We start from the raw sequence: 23,061 nt of genomic DNA on the forward strand, positions 1-23,061 counted from the left end.
AAAAGTCAGCAAACTCCGTTGTGGTCCCACAGATGTCTACTTTACAGAAATATCAGACCCCATTAAACCTGTGGGTGTTCAGTTCCATGAACTTAGCCATCAAAACACACACTCGGTTTTTAAAAGCTGGAATCGTGGCACAGGAGTGACTGACTTGTAGCAGCCACTGTCCACTTCACCCATGAACCTCTGCTCACAGTGACTGGGACGTCCGACTTGTGACTACAAGCAGAATTTTCCACACCGCTGGAAATACCCTGAATGAGGGCTCAGTGTTGGCTTGCAAAATGCAACTCTGCTCCGACAAGCCAGAATATTGAGAGCAGGTCCCGAAATGGACAGAAGAAATGCATGGTTGTGCACAACATTTCTGCAGCTTGGATTGTTACCTGGCAGATACAGCTTACACAAGATGATTGAAAAACTCATTCATTTATGCTGGTAAAGAACAGGAGAACATTCGAAGAGGGCTTTGAAAATACAGAGCTCTAATAAGATTTCACGACTAATGTTCTGCAGCAATTTCAAGTGGTATATATTACTACACGCAGGGCATCATTCCTTTTATTTGAACTGGCTGTCACATCAGCACATGCTTTCGGGGGAAGAGATTTGCATAATCAAGCGAATAAGCTTCATAAATAGCACTTTCCATAAGATTGAGTCATAGCCGGAATGGTATAAAATATATTCTGGAAAACTTTCACAGAACATGTTCTCCAAATAAAAAATAAAAACAAATAGCCCAGAGTGGTATCAATCAACTCATGACTACAGCCCGTTTTTTATAGATCACTCAATTTCTCTGATTTGCTGCATGCATTAAATAGTATGCTGTTTGTTTTCTTGGGTTTTTTAGTGCTCTGAAAGCACTTTTGTAAAGAGCCACACTTCTGAAGATAAAGAGAATGAGTCCGTTGTAGGCAGGTACTAATTCATCTCTTGTCTAAAGCACATCGAAAGATTGGTTTCAAAGCTGCTGTTGACCTAGCTTGAAATTGGCACAGATTTAACGGAGAAAGGAGCACTCCATTGGGTTTGTTCGCATGAGGTGTTCAAGCACAGTCAACATGAGGGAATTGTGTAATGGTTGGCAGATGAGCAAGCACATCAATTCTGGCTTTCTGCACCAAAGTGGACAATGTCACCACATCTCCTGCACTTGAGCATTTAATTACATGTGCAGGGTGACTGGATTAGCATTCTGGGCCAGTTTTTGGACACATTAACTACATCAAATGCCACGAGATGGTTTGCAATACTGGCACACCTCCTTTTCAGGTCTGTTCGTATACCTTCTCCGCTGCTGAAAATAGACAAGGCGCGCCCATATGCAAAGTCATGTGCATTCCATGCATATCACACAAGCATGGAATCTTGTGCAGAATTTGGTATCCTGAAAAGAAATGGAGGAAAGCACAGATGATATGGACAATGTCTCCTGAAGTGAGGGGCGGGGAGGCTTGTGATGCTTGGTGTTGGGTTCCAATGCTTTCCATTGTTTGCTAGCCTACTAATCTTCTTCCTCCAGGCCCGCTTCTCCTTCCAGTCTCCTCTGTTGTTATGTGCAGCCAGAGGTAATGGTCAAAATTTATTCCAGACTTTTAGAACGGGCAGAGACAGTGGTTATTATCGAAACACATTAAATAATGAACAGACATTTTCTCATCAATCAGTTGCTAATTCCTTCCTACCTAATGCCGTGGCCCTTTTGGAGTGTTGGGGGTTGCTGCTTGCAAGTTATAGAGGCACTCAAAGGGGACTTAGAAAAGTCAGACAGGAGAGAGATTGTCATTAGACTGAATTAAGGGACTGAGATGGGGAGTGAGGAGTGAGTGGAGATAATCAGAATCCTTGAAGGAAGAGAGTTAATCAAATTAGGAAGGAACTATGGGAGGCTCTCCCTTGCCCTATTTAGTTGTCAGTGCCATTCATTCACTGAAGAGGAGGTGGTCAGAGAAACGTGGACAGTCTGTTGCAAGCTGGATGCTGACACGTCCTACCTGGTGAAGGCCATCTTAGCACGTCTAAGGGGTGAAGGAGAGGAACAGCCATTCTGCAAATGTACCTTAAAGGGAATGTTGGAGACAGAGATCTAGAGAACCTATGTGAAGTGTTAATTACTAGTGCTGTGTCAAATCCTGCCCCCTATTTTTGGGAACTTTTTCTCTCCCTGCAAAACAGGCATTGTTTTTTCTGCCTCTTTTGCAGGGAGGGGGGGAATTTCAGAGAATTTTCTCCTTGGGGAGGAGGACAGGGTTTCCACATAGCTTTATTCTGCCTCTTTTGCAGGGAGGGGGGGAATTTCAGAGAATTTTCTCCTTGGGGAGGAGGACAGGGTTTCCACATAGCGTTTTTCTGCCTCTTTTGCAGGGAAGGGAGGAATTTCAGAGAATTTTCTCCTTGGGGAGGAGGACAGGGTTTCCACATAGCTTTTTAAGTTTGGGAGGCGGCTGAAGGATCTTCCATTTATTTGTTTATACTTGAAAACACCACCAGCATGAGACCCTTTTCCAGGCCGGCAGCCCTTCTTGAACTCCCATGAGACCACGTGACCTTGCCCTCTCCAATAGGCATTCAGGAAGAATTGCTGGCTTGCAGAAGCTTCTTTACAAAAAGCATCTCTGCGAAGAACAAATGGGATGTTTGGAACTTTATAAAAATGCTTATCTTGCTTGCTCTGTGTTGCTGCAAGGAAGAACAGAATTTTTCTAAAACTTTAAAATCCCTGATTGCTTGCACTTTGCAAAGTAGCTTCTGCAGCCCCAGAGCCTTTCCTGAATGCCTATTGGAGAGGGAGATTTCATGTGGTCTTCTGGGAGTTCAGAAAGAGCTCCCAGTCTGGAGATGAGTCCTGGCCCCTGCAAGTGCAGGGGGAGGTTGTTTTTTAAAGAAAAAAAATAGAAAGAAGACCCCTCAAGAATCACCTACACTTCAAAAGGTAAGCTGAAATCCTGTCCTCCTCCCTAAGGAGAAAGCTTTTCGAAATTCTCACCTCTCCCAGACTCTTTCACCAGAATTTTCGTTTCACCCCCACCCACCCCCAGGAAATGCCCCAAATGGAAGAACTGAAATTTTCAGTACAGCACTAGTAATTACTTGAGCAAAGGCTGGGCCAGTCAACGTTGAGGCCCCCAATCAACCTGACTTCTCAAAGTGGGCATCAATACACCAGCCAGCAGAATTATATCAGCTTTTCCCAGAAGTGCTAAGCTCACCTGGGACCTACATCTCAGGAGGTGGCGGAGGAGGAAGCACCTGAAGCCACAGAGGACACCAAACAGAACTAGAAGTGGGCAACCAGATCCGTATGCAAAATCGTTCTGAACCAACTTTCTTGAACACAACATTACCTCCTGAAAAAGTGTACAGCTTCTTACCTCAAGAGTACTGTGATTTTCTTCTGCCTCTTCCATGCTTTCAAATGTTTTCCTCGGATTCTAAATTATATCAGCAGAATGTCAAGGTGGCAGCTCCTGTTTGATTAATTAGGCTTTTTAATATTTTTAATTAAAAAAAATACCCCATCGACAAAAGACCTACCCACCACCACAATTTATGTTGCAAACCAAAATTCGACCTTGTTAGGCAAGTGTAATCCTTGTTAGGATTATGTCACCATCCTCTCCCCAGTGTCAAACCAGCCAAGATCGAGGCATCAAATATAACTTTAAAAAAAAATTAAGGAAATGGTGGGCACCTTCCTCTTGATTTTGGGCAAAATCCAACATATGTCCTACTTACAGTAAACCTATTGACATGAACAGAACTTAAGTTAGTCATGACTAACTCAAATTCCATTTATTTCAACAGGTCTACTCTAAGTAGGACTTATGTTGGATTTTGCCCTTTGATTTTGGATTTGCTTCCTTAAGTGTACAAATGTGGGCTGAACTAAATATTCACCATTCATGCTATTAGCAAGTATGTGGATTTGTGTGTATTTTTAAAGTAAATAGCAGGCACAGATGACCCTTCCCATTTATGCTCAAGGAAGCTTTCCTTCCAATGTGAATAGCAGGCATGGGAGAGACAATGCAGATTCTTTCCGCATGGGGCCAAGGGGCCCACTCCAAGCCCATTTTGGCTTCGGCTTCTTGGTCCTGCTAGTTACTTAAAAAACAAACAGTGCTCATGCAGTTGCTAATATTTAATTTGGCCCTAACTATCATAACATTCATGTTAATAACAAGTCACTTATTTATTTAAAATATTTCTTGGTATGATCATCAGTATAAAGGGTAAATATATGCTACAAACCTAAACCAATTTAGTTCTCACAGGGTCTTCTCTATATAGTTGTGTGACTCTAGCAGGATTCTCTGCACTCCTACAAAACTACAGATCATGAGAATGTCTTAGGGAAGACTAAGAAAGAGATGCACTGGTTTAAAAACTGCTTTTGGTATGTAGCATGGATGGCTCTAATTCTGCAGCATAATTCTCTGTTGGAGCCCACTGTGAAAGTTTGCAACTTCATCCTTTGCCAATCTTAAAAGTAATGCAGAATAGAAGGAGGAGTTTTAAAGAACACACTCTCTCTCTTTCTTTCACACACACACGATAAGTCAAATGTATGATTTGCTGGCAAGACATGTAAAGCAAGATGTTACCATTTCTCAGACAGGAAACAAAGAAAAGAGATGTTGGCAGGATTACTCAGTGCCAGAGGCACGAACCATTGGCATTCCTTATAAGCCTCAAGACCAACAGAACCTCAACACCTTCATTAATACTTCTTGGGCAGGGGAAGCAAACTGTTAGTCTGTGGACTGTATCTGTCCCCCACCCACCCAGAGCAATTTTACCTGGCCTGTGGAAGCGGTACCAAATTATAATCTCACTATTGTCAAAAATAAAAGCCTAGCAGCAAGGAAAAGAGAAATGTTTTCAAGCAGCAAGAAACCAAAATATTCCACACTTTTCAGGATACAGTGCTCCTGAGTACATGCTCCATAACTGTAAAGCCTTAACTGCTAAGATGGAACTAAGTTTTATTACAGAACCCAGCCATTCACAAAAAGGGTGCGTGTCAAGGCTTGTGTGGCAAAATGTACCTATGGACCATCATTCGGAGAATAAAGAGGTCCCCATGTTATCCACCCCCTCCCCGTCCTCCTGCTTTAGATTACTTGGACAGTATCCAATGGTAGTCCTACTTAGATTAGGCCCATTCACTTCAACGGGCCTACTCTGTGCAGGAGTACCATTGGATACTCCCCTTGTTTCCCCTGCCCCCCAAAAGTAATAACAGGTCTTACATTTGCCAGTGGTTTCTGACTTCCTTAGCCTTGCAGAAAATCACCATCACTGTCCTAACCTGACACCTCTGAAGCCCCTCAGTGAGCCATTTTCATGCAGGATAGGGTTCTGCCTTACCTGTAGCTGCTTAGCTGCTCTAATCTGTGTGCACGTGGATCAGTCAGGCTCTCCAGCTACACTTGCAGCCTCACAGCTTCGCTGGATAACCTCTCCCTGTGTTTATCAGCGTTGCCTTGTTTACAGCTGCACACTTTGCACAGGGAGTCATCGACATGGGAAAATTTCACAGCTGAGGGACTCATACACAACACGCACATACGCACAAATGCTGCTTTCAGATGTGGCTATGGCCAACATGTTTGCAACGGCCAAAAGATATGCTAATACTGATGGTATCTCGCCAGCGATCTGGGGATGGAGTAAACCAAGGGCTGAAAACTTGAACTGATTAACTGGTGTAGTTAAATACCGGAAGCTCTAAATCACAGATTGAAATGTTCCCTGTGATTAATCAGTGGGGTTGGCCATAAGCAAGCGACAAGACTTGCTTCAGGAAAATGTCATATAGCTGAAGGACCAGCTTTCCTGCAGACCAGGAAAGGGAACCAGCTCTCTTCCCTGTTGCACCAAATCTGATGAACTTTGAAGTGGTTTTTCCTTCAAATGATTCAAACAAACAACTCTTGGTTTAAAATGAGAATTAAGCCCCTTACTCTTTTCATTTCCAAACAATATGGAAATAGTAAAGCAATGGGCACACTTTAACTCTACTGCCATGTAAGCAGTAAAAGCTTTGTACAGTCTTACATGTTATGCTCACTTACAAATTAAGCAAGATGCTCAACAGCTTCAGGAGGATGGGGAGAATGATACATCCAGGCAGAAATTCTGCTGGTGCAGCTCTCTTAATCATTTGTTATTTTGAGGATACTCACAGACTGAAATATAAACTCATTAAAAAAAATCAAAGCAATAAAGTTAAATGGTTTTTTATCGTCAGTGTCCTAAAGCATCCATCGTGGAGAACATTGTAAGACCACTGAAATTAAGAGACTACATATTCAAAGTTTGGCAAGCAAGCTTGAATTACAAAAAGAATTTGAGAGGTTTTTGTTTCCCCTGCCTTAAAATTCATTTCACCTCTATTTGTCACCAGCAACAAAATTTGTACTACCTGGCTGGAAGTGCCATAAAAGGGATATGACATTACAAAACCACATCAAGCAACAACTGCCCATCACAAGTAACTGATAAAATAAATAAAAGAAGACTAAACTTGCATGCAGTCCTCGACTCCTAAAATACAAGATGTTGTTTCAGTCCTTCTACTTGGCTTTCTCTGACAAGACAAAAACCATCTACACTTATTTTTTCTTCCAGTTCTATATAAACCTTTGCCATTCAATCTGAAGGAATATTATTTAGGTTGGCAGACTCATTTATCACACCGTGTCAAATGAATTAAAATTAAAAATGGGAGTGCAGATACCTGTAAGAAGCTATTGATGAAAGCTGTGGCCACATTTTATGGGTGGATTTTAGAGCAGGTAACATTCCAGAGCATGCTAAGTGAACCAAGAACAAGTGTTGTTGCCAAATAACCAAGAAAAGCGCCCATGCAAAGCAATCAAATCATCTCCAAGATCCAAGCCGAGACCAATTTTCTTATTCACAATGTAAACAAACAAAACAAAAAACCTTCTAATATGTAAGGCCAATTACAGCCTCATTTACTGACAAGTATTCAAAGATGCATTTGGCCATCTCCTAATTCAGAGCCACACCCATGCCCATTTTCTCCTGCTTTAACGCCCTCAGGAAAAGAACTCCTTATATAACATAAGAATTGCCTTGCTTGCTTGCATGCTTGGACCCCAAATCCATCCAATCCAGCAGCACTATTCCTCTCACAGTAGCCAGGCAGATGTCCACGGAAAGTTCACAAATGAGGTATGATGTATTTATCTGCAGTAATTTCCAATAACTGTGGCTGGAAGGAAGCATAGGAAGTACTTTCCTTGGATCCAATAGAATCTCCTTGGGAGGATAAAAGAGGCACTCAGGGAACCCAGTATGGGAAAAGGAAGATCTTTCACAGCAAATCGAAGGTGATGGGAGCAGAGAGGCCCTACTTTGCCAAGAGGATTTCCTTTCGTGATTAAAGAAAAGTAGAATTCTCACTGACTGCATAAAGTTCAGGCAGTCTGGATATTTCAGTGAGTCAGTACAGCACCATAATTCTGATCTGATGATTCAAAGTTTGAGCTCCTGCTTGGGAAACTTAAGATTTCTTTGTGAGCGATGTTTTGGGGGAAGGACTTGGCTCAGGGACAGAGAACATACTTGGCATGCAGAAGGGTCAAACTCCAGCAACACCAGCTCACAGGATGTGAGGAAACAAGGTCAGGAAAGGCCTCTGCGTAGAGAGCTTCAGCCGATCAGAGCAGTACCGGATCCAGGTTGTTGAGGGCACTTGAGCACAACATCCTCAGTGGGCCCCCTCCTCAGTAAGTCTACTTTCTCACCATCATTGTCACCAGCTGCTGTTGCTCCTCATCCTCTTTTCCCATCATTGCTACCACTTACTCGCTTGAGCAAGTAAGCGGTGGCATCTACAACTCCTTCTTCTCACCACCATTGTTTGGGCCAGAGCAAGAAGCAAATGGACAAGCAAGTTAGAAGGGTGAGGAGGAGCAACTCCAGGGGGGTCTTGTCAGTGGGCCCCTGCTAGGGTGTGGGCCCTTGACCTTGGCTCTGGGTCAGAGTACACAGTACTGAGCTCGATGGTCCAGTGGTCTGATTCAGTATAAGGCAGCTATGTATGCAATCCCATCACCAGATATATATCCAACATATTGGAACCAAAACCATGTATTTTTATATCTGGGAATTCAAGAGCAAGAAAGCATGTAATCTACTAAAAATAGGCATGTGCAACTTGTGTCTGCAAGTATAATCAAACGTATGTATAACATGGGTGGGCAGAAAGTAGATCTGGATCTAGTGGTAGACCTCTCAGTGAGTTTGACAAGGATATCTAACTCCCAGCAATGGCAGCCACAAAATGACTCCCCTCCCCAACTTGCCCGAAATTATACTGCTGAGATGCAGAAAGCTTGGGGCAACCAGTAATGGATGTTTGTGTGGAAGGACTGTGAGCTCTGGTCGGTTCTTCAGTTCTTGTCCTCAAAACAAATCCCCGGCCTCAGAATTCTTTAATTCTAAGTGTACAGCTGTGTTCAGACATCACAGCAGCCCATTTTTAAAAAAAATCTGGGTTACTGTGAGTAAGCTAGCATGCTAGCACATGCAACTCAACTGCTCCCGCTTGGCTCCTCCTGACAGCAGGCGCAACTTTGAAAGCCAAGTCAGCGTGACTGCCGAACCGGGAATACTGGCTGGTTTCTCCATGACAAGCTAGAGTCATAACCTTTATGTATAAACTGGGCCTATGTCTTTTGCACCAGGATCCAGCTGGTGGATCTCAGCATTCCAGGAAGTAAAGAAGCAAACTCAATGTCTGCCCACCCCTGCTATGTATAGGGAAATGTGGAATAAACACCTGAATTCCATCCTCTTATTTGGGGCCTCGATCTCAGTAATATCAGAGGATAAATAAAGTTGTTGTTTTCATTATTATCGGATTCATTTCCGCAAGTGGATGCATTCAACATGCTTTGAGGCCTCACTGAGCTCCACTTTTATGAACCCTGGACACCTGTGCACAAGCCACAGTGGAAAGTAGTCTAGTAAGATGTAACGTCTCACCTAACTAATTTGGCTTGCAGATCAGCACTGTAACAATCGACAAACCATTTGCAACCAGAGAAAGTGAAATATCTGCAAGGCATGAGTGCCTCAGCCAAGGCTATACAGAAATAATTGTGCTCATATTTTTCACAGCACTGAAGTAAAGAGCCATTAGGAGAGGACAGGGAGAAAACAAGAACCACTTCCATGACAGAAGAAAGAGTAATGCTACCTACCATGGGTTCCAAATTAACTTCACCTGGGATAACTATCACTGCCTGGTTCAAGACTCATAATTACCAACCAATTTGCATTCTAAGTTTTTCCATAAATATAGATTGAAGCCAACTGGTTAACTAAAAGGTGTTACAAGATAACTAAGGGTGCAATCCTATGTATGTTTCGACAGAAAAAAGTCTTACAACTCCCAGCATTCCCCAGCCAGAATGGCTGGCTGGAGAATGCGGGAAGTTGTAGGACATGTTTTTTGTCGAAAAATGCACAGGATTGCACCCTAAATCTACATTAAGTGATTGCCAGCATGCTCATATATCCAACCGCAAATTGTGCCCATTACCATGTGATGAGGAAACCGAAAGGTATCATAAACCAACACAACACTAAAAATGTGAATACTTCAAGCATAGACATCAAGCATGGGCCTCCTGTGGCTGTCCAGGTATGTTGGCCTACAACTTCCATCATCCCTCACCACTGGCCATGCTAGCTAGGGCTGATGGGAGTTGTAGGCCAAACCACCTGGAGGGCTGAAAGTTGCCCACTCCTGATATACAGCACTACCACATACTTCCAAGGATATTTAATTCCATCATAAAAGCTTTGAAGTGGTAAATAATAATCTATGTGTTGGAAGCGCTTGCTAAGTGACCCTAGATATATGTCTGGTGCATATATAATACTAGTGACCTCTGAAATACGGCTAGGAGATTGGGAGTTTGATCCAGACTTACACACTTCCTCTACCTTGCCCATGTGAATTCCTCTACCTTTTCTCAGATTAATACAAGCTATGGTACAGCACTACCTGCACCAGCTCTAGCCACAGTTAACTCGAACCAGGATTTGCATATCAAGTCTGAATCCTGGTTTCAACAGCTGATTTAAAAACTAACCATGGTTAGCACTGGTGCAGATAATGCTGTGCCACAGTCAAGGCTAACACGAGAAATAGAATGCATGAATCTGTAACAAGCTCCCCACCTCCTAACCATGATTATGACTGCACTGGCCATCAGACGTCACAGCTTCATTACTCTCTATTATTATTAATGATATTAAAGTATTAATGCTATACCTTGAGGATAGTTTACAAGTTAAAGAGGAATGAACTTCTCATCTTTGTACATTCCATCATAAAACATTATACAACCAGCACCTTTTGCAATACTTCTCTTTGCTCATATCCGCTTGTCTTACCAACTGTTGAATTTATAGAAGCAAATATAACATGTAATTGTTGGCAATTCCCCTCCCCCACCCCCTCCCCACTCAGGAGTTCCAGCCAGCAATTACATATAATCAAGTACTATGAAGTAGCACAGGAAGTTTTTCCAATACGCCTGTCCAAGATCACCTGTGGACTCTGGGACTTAATGCACATAACCTTTATCGAACTCAGTGGGCCTTGAACATATCTAGTTTCCTTGGAACCCACTATTTAAGTGTTATCTGTCTTTTAAAAACATAGGGTGGTTCATAAATGTTGTAAATAAAGAAACAAACAGGATTAAAGGGGCTGGTTTTGACCTATGAAACTTTACATGGCTCAGGACTGCAATACCTGACACAGAGTGCCACTCTGAATCTACCCACACACTACGTTCATCATCTAAGGCCCTCGTCCAGGTGCCTCCTCCAAGGGAGGCTTGGAAGGCAGCAACAAAGGAGAGGGCCTTATTGGTGGTGGCCATCCAATTATGGATTAAGGCTGTCCTCTTCTCTCAGGCATTTGGCAGCATATGATGAGGCTGTAATCAGGACCTGGATTTTTCTTACTGTTGAATGTTTAAAATCATTTAGATATATGTGTGTCTCTGTGTGTGCTGTCTGTTATATGTTTGTATGTAAATGATTTTTATACTATGTATAATATATTTTAAAGGTTTTTAATCTTTGTAAACTGCCCAGACAGCTTCAGTTATTGGGCAGTATAGAAATGTAGTAAATGAAATGAAAGGGCTTTAAAAGCTCTGAAAACTGGTACAATGTAGCAAATAAGAGACCAAGCTGTTAAGAACATATGCAATGAACTTGCTAGGTAGTCTTAAAGCAAGCTACTCTCTCCACTATTCCTGCCTGAAGCGGCAATATGGGCATAACAAGGGACAAACCAGATGAGACAGCAAATGTCTGTGATCAGATTGCCCGTCACTGTAAATTTAAGCAAACTGCAGCTGCTGGACCATGAGGGAGGGAAGCCAGATCAGGATTCCCATGATGCTGGGAAGGTGTGTGTGTGTGTGTGGGGGGGATGTTAACCCTTTGGCCCCATGCCATTTTCCCAATGAAAATTACCCATCTCTTGCTGCTATTTGCCACTCTACAGAAAACTAACATGTACATAGGTTGTATGCTCTCCAGATGTTTTGATTACAACTCCTATCATCCCTGACAATTAGCTTGCTGGCTGTGGATGATCAGAGTTAAAATCCAAACCATCTGGAAGGCACCATATTGGTGAAGGCTTCTGTACAGGTCTGTTTTCCCTGTACCAGGTCAGGCACAAAACTACACCTTCATCTAGCAGAGGGAGAAGGGCTTTTTTTGCCATTGACTGTCTCCAAATTAAGAAAGGATACACCACTGATAAAGGCAACTGTCGCATGTTAGTTCCAAACACAGTGTCAGAAAAGAAAACCTAGAGTGTGGAAAAGCAGTGAAAACAGGACTCACTTTGGACATCTAAGATAATTTGCTTTGGGGATAGTGATGACAATCTGTCCTATTCAAAGAGAAGTTTAGCAAAATGAAAACTAAGACTGATAAAAGTGTCCTATAATGGTATCTACTTTGGAAGGATGTAAAAAAAACAAAAACCCTCTACGGCAATGATAATAATCTATTACCATCTAGTCCTCGATCTCCACATATATTTGCAATGGAGACATGCTTGATTACCCCCTTGGTGCAGCAGACCACGTGGGACAGGGGTGAGATCTGATCTGCTTGCACAACACACAAAGCCCCATTGCAAAGAAAGAGCAGTGTGGGAAAGAAACATCTCATCTCCCTTCAACCCTAGTTCCACTCCACTGTCCATTTCACACCTTTGCATGCTTCCTATCATTGTGGTATCTCATAATTCAACCCAAAAGCTTAGTTACTTACACTCCTCTTCTTTTTGTCCCCAGCCAAGACGATAGCACCTCTGCAGAATGAGAACCTACAATCCCATTGGTCTTCTGTAGAAGAAATAAACAAATTGCAAGCAGATTAGTTGGGCAGTAAACAATAAATAGATGGCCAGCTTACATTCAGGTTGAGGCTAAATTCACACAACCCTTTGACTGGGTCATGCTGTTGGATGGCTTCGTCAGGGTTGCGACTGGACACAAGGAAAAACTGTTCTTTATAGCAATGTTACTTCAAGTGCCCTGAACAGGCAAGAGTACAAGAAGCACAAGGGAACTGTGCTTCCTGCTTCTTCTTTCATACATGCAGCATGCAGTTTGCACATGGGCCCCCACACCCCTCCGCTGTGGCCCCGACTGACCCCTATCATGCCACTGAAATTGGTGGTGTTGACACACAAAAACAGCCATTTCCTGCTATGGCACAGTATAGTGGTCAAATTTAGCTCGTTCTCAACTGAAATTCAGCAGCAAAATGTTTTGTTTTTACTGCTCCCGCCCCTCAGAATCCCACAAGGTGCCAGCTACAGGGGTCTGGCCCGCAGGGGGTGGGTAATGGCCCCCGGATCCCTCAAAGATGCCCACCCCTGATTTAAACCATTTGTGAAGGTTGTGTTCTCCCCAGAGGCCAAATATGCATCTTCCCACAGCAAAGCTACATAGGCGGATTAGCCCTAGTTCATATGGGTTAACTCACAAATCAGAATACATGCCAAAGTAATACAACTGCTTTACCATATTGCAGTTGAGTACAATATAGTTTTGAGACAACCAATAACCTGGCACATTCAAGGACTTGAGTAAACTGGCCTTGCTGTGCAACAGAAAATTTGAGAAGCGGCAAAAAATAGGATGCTTGTGGAGTCTACATATGCCAAATTCCAACACAGATTCTGAGGTTCTGCTGTACCAGATATGTTCACAGGGTGGAAATCAAAATATCAGAGTCTAATATTGTTCTGGAAGTATATTTCTGTACTACAAGCTGGGCAACCCAGGTTTTCCTGCTCCTTTTTCTGTCTTTTTATTGAACTTGCGCTAAAACTTTTATTGAACTTCCACCAAACACACACCTAGGGTAAATTTTTTAAAAAATGAAATCTCCCCTTCCAAGAATCACCCCAATGTTTTAATGATATTTGCAATGATGTCATAGCTCAAGGGCACAAGTGTTATTTTTTAAATAAAAAAATACAACTTTTGGAACCTAGGAACTTGTATCATATTATGAATTACTTCTTTTTCCATAATTACAAACACATGAACAAAAACATCTGAAATCTGGAAATCCTACTAGAATTAAACTGGAATAGAATCAAAGGTAACTCGAAATCTTGGAACAATTATGGACTAGTAAAACAATCCCACACATATGTGGGTATAGATGTGTGTGCGCGTGCATGTGGGGAGAGAGAGAAAGAGAGAAGTTCTGTTTTTATTTATTTTTGTAAGCATATAGTCCTATGCATGTTTAGACAGAAGAAAGTCCTACAACTCCCAACATTCTCTCCCTGCTGGCTGGGGAATCCTGGGAGTTGTAGGTCTTTTCTCTCTCTAAACATGCATAGGATTGTGTCCTAAATCAGTAATCTTTATTTTTTATTGAACTTTTAATCAATATGTTGTTAATGAATTTCATTGTAAGAGTTTTGTATGTTTTAAAATCTTGTATGCCGCCTTGAGGGAGTTTTACCTTTAAAGGCAGCCTATTTTTTTAATAAGAAAATAATAATTTTATATCCTGCCTTTCTTCCCTCTTGAACCCAATGCAGCATACATGGGATTTCCCCACAGCCTCCCAACCAGACACTGACTAGACCAGGGGCAGGCAACATGATGACCATAGGTCCTGAACACCTTTGTTGGTGCCCACCAAAATGCCATACCCCTCCCACTTAAAAAAATAAAAACACATTTTCCTTCCAGGCAGCTGGGATTGCTGTGAAAAGGGTTTTGTTGGATTGAAAGCTGTGGGTTCAATGGCGTTCTTTAGTGTGTTGCAGCTTAGATGCCACTTCTGCCTTGTTCCCAGTCTTTGGGGCAGGTTTCTTGTTCTTTGCCACACCTCCCATGGCAGCCATTTTGTAGTGGTGCCCACTGCCCACAGTTTCTCAAATGTGCCCACTGCCCAAAAGGTTGCCTATCCCTGGACGAGACCCAGTCTTGCTTAGTTTCAGCAAAGCTGGTGCATCATATGCCTTCAGGTCATACCCTGGTGTCAAATATGTGCATATTACGTTTTGAAGTCTATTATTTGATGGCAATCTCTTCTTCACCATTTACTGTGGTCTCATTGTGCAATTAGCTGTCAGCACAGCATAAACGACTTCTTTGTCCAGCAAGCAGGGACATTTCTATCCTAATAATGATTTAGAACTCTATATGGCTGTGATCATATTGGCAATCACTTGACCTGGTCCTGAAGCAAGGAAGCTGGTGGCTTTATCAGAGAATCCCAATTTTTGTTATATTTTAGCCTGCATGGTTTTTCAGTGTGAGTGTGTGTGTGGGGGGGGGGGGGGTAGTCAAAAATAGCTACTGCTAGATGGATCACATTGCACTAGGATTTTAGCAGACCTACCTAGCTCATCACAGGGCCTCCAACTCCTGTTTCCCTTGTCTTATACTTCCCTTTTTCCAGTTTGTATTTTACACTCAAAATGCAAACTCAATTTGCAGGATTTACTCTGATGGCGGAAGCTGGCTGTAATGTTTTCTTGGAGCATTTCAGGAACATAAGGGAGCTGCCTTCCTCCTGGCCAGAAAATTTGTCCATCTAGCCCAGTATTCTGAGCGGTCTTTGACATCACCTGCTACCTGATCATACGATACGATGAATATCCTTTACAGCAGGCAAGCCAGCGGATGCTGGTGGCTCTGATTTCGGTAGGGCTGTGGATCCATTCTGGATTTCAATCCGAACCAGCCAGAACTCTAAAGGAGCTATCCAAGGTTCTGAACCTATTTGGGGGCAGGGTTCAGAACCCTGGATAGCTCCTTTAGAGTTCTGGCTGGTTCTGACTGAAACCTAGAACGGATTCGCAGCCCCACTGAAATCGGAGCCACCAGCCTCACTGGGGCAGGCTGAATTAAGAATTAATTAATTAATGCTTGCTGATATGTGCAGGGGTGCTTCCCCTGATGCGTCTCAGTCATTCCCCATCCATCGCTGCTACCACATCCTACTCCTAGCGGCATCATCAAACCTCTCTCCCCTCCTCCTTTCCATGCAGTTTTCCTGCCAACTCCCTAGCAAACATCCTTCAGCAGGCTACATTTAATAAAGCAGGTCCAGATGGCACAATCTGGCTGTCATAGGAAGGAAGCACATTCCATTTCAATAACTGATCAACACACTCTACTTACCACTCCTTGCAAACTATGCAAAGTAGTGATGCTGAGTTCCTGCAAGGCTCCTGATCTCTCCTGCCAGTTGGGCTAGTGGGAAGCTCTTGGCAAGGTGATTAGATTCTCTGTGCCTCGGGTTCCCCATCTGTAAAACAGAACAAATGACTGCAGTTTCTCAAATTCCCAAATGTGTCCACAGGTCCAAAAAGTTTGGGGATCCCTGCATTATACGTATTCTGTATAATACGGAATTGCTCTTTGGCACGTATCTTACGATTAGGTAATGACGAATGGCCGGGCTGGCTGGGGATAATGGGAGTTACAGTCCAACACACAGGGCTGGCCCAGGTTTTTTTGCTGCCTGAAGCAAAGGACAAGATGGCAACCCTCTCCGTTCCACATACTGAAGCTGACTGGATTGTCAGTTGACTCCTACGTCAACACTGGCTAGTTCAGGGGTGAAGGACATGTGGCACACACCTCTTTGTTCTCCAAGAGAGGGGAATGGATGCAAAGCTCAGGAGAAAGGCCGGGGGCTTGCTGCCCCCCAGCACCTGCTGCCTGAAGTGGTTGCCTCACTCAGCCTAATGGTAGGGCCGGCCCTGCCAACACATCTGAAGGGCACTGTGCTCAGGAAAGCTGATCTAGATCGATCTTACTCCCTGCTATATTTAAGGTATAAGCAGGGGCCTCTGCTGCAACAATTGTAAAGGCATCCATCCTATCTATGCAAGGCATGCACGCCACAGCTATACAACCATGACCTTTCCCCCCTCTGATAACGCCATTCCTGCAGCCTTCATATATTAATTCTGCTCTGCAAGATTGCATTGGTATCCTTCGTCTGACCACTGTGGGGCTGGGACCACTGCACTTCTTTGTTCAGCTCAAGCCAATGAAGTGCCGTTCAACCCAATTAGGTAGCACCAGCCACGTGCTAACAAAAGGAACGTTATCATTAATCGGAAGCACAAGTCATTTACTAGGGCAGACCCTACGCTGTGATTCTCTAGTAGAGGCCACCCATGCATATAACATTTATCTTAGTCTACAAGCACAGATACCTTAGTCTACAATCCTGGAAATAGGGCCTTGCTATACTTTCCTTGATACAGTCTGTTTTGTCTTACTGATAACAGGTTGGCCTTCACAGATTAAGCTGTTTTGCCCATTTTGTTTTTGCTGGGAAGCAGCAGCGTGGGAAGTACACTCAGCACTTTTGACCTTCCCGGGCCTTCCGGCAGTCTGCTTTCCAAAAATTAAATCCTGCACACAACCACCGCACTGCCAAGTGTGGCGGTTGCCTGCACTGCTGCTTGTGTAGGAGAAGCAAAACTGGGCGGTGCAAACTGGTTAACAAGAAGGACTCTGAGATGGAGGCCGCCCTGCCACGAGCACACCGGAAATGAGAAACTCATTTCAACGCCAGCTTTTAAAAAGGAAAACCTGAATGAACCCATGTTCCATTAAAAACTGGAATTTAAAGGAGCCAGCGTGGTGTAGTGGCTAGAGTGTTGGACTGGGAGCTGGGAGATCTGGGTTCTAGTCCCCACTCGGCCATGGAAGCTCACTGGGTGACTTTGGGCCTGTCACACACTCTCAGCCCAGCCTACCTCACAGAGTTGTTGTTGCGAGGATAAAATGGAGAGGAGGAGGATAATGTAAGCCACCTTGGGTTCCTTGCAAGAGGAAAAAAGGCGGGATATAAATGCAATAGATAATAATAATAATAATAATAATAATAATAATAATAATAATAATCTGAAGTAAAACCCACATTAAGAAAATGAGAAGTTATTGTTTTCCTGAACTGGTAAATGTATTCAGTTAGTTATATGGCTGATTTAGAGAAAAAATGAGAAATACTTATGTACTAGGCTGGACCACAGCTTCACACAAGAACACCAGTGAGGCTGACTGAAGCTGAATCAGTTAAGATCTACACAGCCTTTCAAATGGATGCAGCAAGTAATAAGCATAAAAGGTCAAAGACACTGGAGAGGTGGCCCCAGCAAGAGCTAAGTATCCAGTAATGCTAACCAAATATCTTTTTATTTGTTATATTTACATTCGACCTTTCCTCCATGTAAGTCAAGGCTGTGCATTCAGGGGTCCCAGGCGGTTTCCCTTTCTAGAGACTGATCGAACCTGTTTGCATACTTCAGGCTATGCCCTGGGACATGTAACAAATTGCCCCGGTCTACCCAGAATCGTACAGTTGGACTGGACGGTTTCACAGGCCCCTTCCAACTCCACTATGATTCTATGAAATGTACCTTGACATCATCCAGTCCAGCCCCCTGACTACTGCAGGATCTATAACGCAGGATGCAACTGCAACATCCCTGAAAAATGGCTATCCAGCCTCTGATTAAGCAACTCAAGGAAACAAGCACACACATGCACAAGAAGTGCCTTTCCAAAACAAATTACTCAATGCTTGCCTAGGCACAGGCCGATTAAAGTGGCTGCCCGCTACGCACTGTGTTTTCACAAGCCCTACCTAATCAAACGGCCTGTATAAACAATGAGTGTGACAAGAGGTAAGATTTATTCTACGCCATTGGTCTTCAAAAGGCAGGTCGTGACCCGGGACTGCATCGCAGGTTGTCCTTAGGCAGGTCACAGCAGCAGCACCAACACCATACAAATATATGCATTAAAAAGTTAAGAAGTGGGCCTCCAAATGCACGTTTGGACTAAAGATGGGTCCCAGGTCTGAAAAGATTGAAGCCTACTGTGCTGCGTGGATTATGTGCATTCAACATGGCAATCTTGCAAGTGCCATCCCCCTTGCAACCCAAAGGTTTAGACCAGATGTGCTGCTGGTTCCAAAATTAGACAGAACAGAAGTGGGATTTGGGGATCTGTCTCAGGCTTCGTGATATGCAGCATGGAAGCATTCTCACTGTGCCAGCAAAGCAACTTTGCTGGCCATTTCTTGTGTTTGTTCAGCTGCTCCAGGACGTGGTGGGGAGATATAATTAAAATGTATTCATATATACATGCACACACCACACATCCTGCTGACGAGAACAGCTGCCGCTGAGAAGGAGAAAATAGCAATGTGAAATGATTAATAAAGAATCCATCTCCCCTTTTTTTCTGAAAATGCAAATAGGGAGATGAAATGGCAGCATTTGTGTATGTGTGTGTGTGCATGCGTGCGTGCGTGCACACATGCACGCACACACGATGTCTGAACATGTGCATCTCTTTGGAAACCTCCCAGAGAGCTTCGGTTGGGTGGTGTAGAAATGGAATGAGATGCATCTGTCTTATGCTGGGTCAGGCAATTGGTCCATTTAGCCCAATATGAACTGGCAGCAGCCCTTCCTGGTCTCAGAGGCAGGAGCCTTTCCTAGAACTGCAACCTGAGATCTTTTACTGGGAGAGATGCTGGGAAACTGATCCTGAAAAACTGATTCTGTGGGCTCCTTCACATTGGGCTTTTATCCTGTGATTGAGATGGCTCCTTCATGGAAGTTTGCGGGCTCTTTACACACCACCACGATCATTCAAGGTTTCTTCTGCACTAAATGCCTTTTGTTCCGCTTTTAAATAGATCACCGATAATGAGCTATCGAATTACCCGGTTGTGTTCCGCTTCAGTTTCCTCTGTGAAGAGTTAAAGCGGTAAGAAGAGGAGCAAGATCAGTGAAAGATAATGGAAGACTCAGATACTGGGAGAAGGAGGGAGGAAGGGGAGGGGGAAAAGGAAGTGCATGAAAAAGGGAGTCGTCGTGATCCTGCATTTTAAACGGAAGCAAAAAGCCCTGTTTTAAATGCAGGATTTTAGGCTGGTGTAGAGATGCTCTGTATGCAAAGCACATGTTCTCCCATACATGCTCTACCACAGAACTACAGCCCTGCTTTCTTCCACAGTTATTTCCCAAGCTTCTCTATTTCAAAGCAAAGGTTTACAAGGGAATAGTTCTCAGAACTAATAATATTCAATATTGCTGGCTTCTACTTTTCAAAAGAAAAAGAAGAAGAAAAAAGAAAGGCAAGAAGGAAAAAAAAAGGACGGAGAGAAGGAAGGAAGATGCAACAAATTTGCACAGCTGAACATTTACGGAGGCTTGACCAGGACATTTTGTAACAGGAGGAAGATAAAACAAGGCACAACATTAATTATCCAAAGTAACACCCATGGTTGTCATTGTTTGTTTCCTGCCTTCCCCAGGCTGATACCAAGTAACGGTCAGCAACATTAAGGGTTGTCATACCTGCAGAAATAATTACTACAAGTTTTAAAAGAAAGTCTCTTGTCTCTCAATCCAGCCTCGGAAGAGAAAAGATGTCCAAAACAACAGAGTACCCTGCTGAGGTCACAGGGAAATTTATGTAATATAATAAAAAGCAGAAAATACATATACAGAAAAGAAAGTTTGCTAGACATCATCTACAGACTAGGGGACATGCTTCTGTAAAACAGTATTTTTTTTCACTGTACAACAAAATATCGAAACCCCTTAAGATCACCCTCACTCCTTCTGATAGCAAATAGAACTATTGAGCAGAGCTGGCTCCAGGTTTTCGAGGACCCTTGGGCAAGACACCCTCAATGCCCCCCTCCCTCAGCCACCATTGTCACCAGCTGCTCTTATTCCTCCTCTCTCTCATCATTGCTACCACCTGCTTGCTTGACAGGCAGAGAGCCAGTGAGCAAGTAGGCAGTGGCATCTACTGCTCCTCCTTCTCACCACCACCACTGTCTGGGCCAGAGTGAGAGGCAGGTGAACGAGCAGGTTGCAATGGTGAAGGGGAGGAGCACCTCCAATGAACTCTTGTCAGTGAGCCCCTGCTGGGGTGTGGGCCCTTGGCAAGTGCCCCATCATGCCTACAATGGGGCCCCTTAGAAGTGAGAGGGAGATATCGAGCTTTGCAGCTTAAAAACAAACAAACAAACAAACAGCAGTAGGGCACTGGAACTTGGTAGGCATACAAGGTTGTGCCAAAGGCTTCCCAGAAAATGTGCATTTTCAGGAGGGATTTGAAGGAAGGATATCTACATCACAGACTAGTCATCCCCATGCCATGCATTGTTACAAAGCTCCAAGATCCCCCACTGACGTATGCCGTGAGACTCTTCCTCTAGGATTCCCCATCTGTTGGTTGACCCCCTGCTCCAGGTACCTGTCACCTCTAAATCCATGGGAAGCTAAAGAAAACAGTAATAATGCCAGTACTTAGGAACTTGGGAACCTGCCTTGTAGCCAGTGATGTGGCTTTTCCAGGAAATTTTGAACTGGAAAATTTTCCCAATGCAAATTACCAATTAACGTAAAATTAATTACGTTAATTTACATAGGGTCATTTGCACAAGGAAAGGTCCAGTTTATATCAGAAAATGTTCCGAAGCAAATTAAGCTCACTTGCATGGGAAAATTTTCAGTTTGCATCAGAAATCTGAAAGGCCATTTGTGCACAGCTCTAATTGTTACCAAATAATTTGCAACGGAATTAGCTCAACCATCGGGACACCCAGGATCAGATTTTTTTTTTTCCTGCCCAGCTCTGTTTGCTGAAGAGTAGTACAAGGATTGGCCATCAGTCTGTTGCTGTCAAGATGGATAGATGTACGCACGTACATGCCTGAATATCATCTTTGATATAAAAAGAAAGAAAGCCCTCAGCTCAGAGACTCAGAACCTTGAACAGGTTACCTTGGGCTTTAATAATAACAGTAACAAGGATTCCAGATGAGTCAACACAAACCAGAAGGCGACACATCTCAAGTTCACAGAATTGCTTGAGATCTGGACTGAAACATCCCAACACACACACAGCAAACAAGAGTCCACTCAATCCTGTGAGCAAGAGAAAAGGAACAAGAAGATACCTAGAGACTAGGAAGGCAGATGGAAGGAAAGGGGGAGATTTAAGGTGGCTGCAAGAATTCGAGAGCTGCTGTAAAGTAGTGACATAAAAACTGAGCTACCAAGTTAGGAAACTACAAGCCCCCAGTTCAAACCTCACCTCTGCTATGAGTGGCCCTAGGCGAGCAACACACCCAGCCTCAGTTTCCCCACCCCGCCATGGGGTGGCGATACGGGAAATATTTTGTACAGTTCTGGTCAGTGCATCTCCAAAGGGATATTATACAGCAGCGGTGGGCCACATGCAGCCCCTGCTGCCACCCCAAAAATTGTTTTAAAAATTTGTTTTAGAAAAGGGTGTCTAGGTGACCACTTGATTTTTGGGGAGCCCTTTACCAACTAGCTAATTGTGTCCCTTTTGGTGCTCTGTAGCCAGTCCAGGCCGCTGAAGCTGCACATCCCTGCTTTAAATGCTAAGTTAATATATACACCCAAGGTCATTTAAGAATATCAATATAAACATACAGTTTTGTATTTGCTCAGCTCATCTCTGTTCAAAGAGTATTTAAATAATAATAAATAAATGTTCCATGAACCAGTCTACTTTCTGCCTGCCTCATTGGGTTCAAATTTGCTGCATTATACTTCTTGGTGACCAGCAGATCCTAAATTTTTCCTGTCCGATCCTTGTCTGCTCATGGTTCAACATTTTTCCACCTGTGCACTATAGCTAGGTGTGCAACTCAGGAGGTTATGGATTAATTTCTTAAAGAAGTGGCTTGTATCTCTGTCACTGAAATAATCCAACAGCATTCATTGATCATGGTTTATAACCATTTTGTTGTTGTTCAGTTGTTAAGTCGTGTCTGACTCTTCGTGACCCCATGGACCATAGCACGCCAGGCCTTCCTGTCCTCCGCTCTCTCCCGGAGTGTGCTCAAGTTCATATTCATTGCATCGGTGATGCTATCTAGCCATCTTATCCTCTGCCGTCCCCTTCTCCCTTTGCCTTCAATCTTTCCCAGCATCAGGGTCTTTTCTAGTGAGTTTTCTTCTCTCGCATTAGGTGGCCAAAATATATTTAAACATTTGTTAAATGTTTCTTAAACATTAAGGCATCAGTTGCCCTTTGGAATGTGTGCAATGCTGCCTCTGACCAATTTCATTTCCTAAAATACAGTAACATAGTTTTGCCCTGTTCTGTATGAAAATGGGGGGGGGGGAGTTTTCAGGCTTCCAAAGGGACAAAATAATGGTTTACTAAATGCCTTTCCAAAACCAATGCTTTACCAAAACAATTATGCTCTTTCCTGGCAGGTTCACTCATGCGATAGCCTTTTCCCAGGTGAAATGCTGTTTCCTCTCAAGGGCTTTCCAGCTCCTCACAGAACCATCCACTCCATGCTATGGAAAATGTCTTAAAGGTAGCATCAAGCAGAGGGCTCTCTGAGCATCAAAAGCTAGGAAGTGAGCAACCTATCTTTCTGGGATCTAGCATTTGTAAGGAT

General features: G+C 43.4%; 1 protein-coding gene across 23 annotated transcripts in view; it reads right to left on the reverse strand.

The window, feature by feature from the left end:
* The window catches only part of ST3GAL4 (ST3 beta-galactoside alpha-2,3-sialyltransferase 4), a 181,596-nt gene that overhangs the window by 81,873 nt on the left and 76,662 nt on the right, over positions 1-23,061 (reverse strand). For 9 of the 23 annotated variants that reach the window (XM_084803718.1, XM_084803709.1, XM_084803717.1 and 6 more), the window contains 3 exons: positions 15,750-15,876; positions 12,361-12,434; positions 3,381-3,476 (listed from right to left, as the gene is read on the reverse strand). In XM_084803718.1, coding sequence (XP_084659844.1) covers positions 3,381-3,416 — 36 coding nt within the window. In that variant the 5' untranslated portion in view covers positions 3,417-3,476; positions 12,361-12,434; positions 15,750-15,876. Of the gene's footprint in view, positions 1-3,380; positions 3,477-12,360; positions 12,435-15,749; positions 15,877-17,344; positions 17,411-23,061 lie in introns of all 23 variants that reach the window. The other 14 variants (XM_084803733.1, XM_084803725.1, XM_084803716.1 and 11 more) reach the window with 3 other exon arrangements.

The sequence above is a fragment of the Heloderma suspectum genome, chromosome 6 (assembly GCF_057233095.1).
Source record: "Heloderma suspectum isolate Gila_16-S chromosome 6, 16-S_ref, whole genome shotgun sequence".
Classification (NCBI taxonomy): Eukaryota; Metazoa; Chordata; class Lepidosauria; order Squamata; family Helodermatidae; genus Heloderma; species Heloderma suspectum.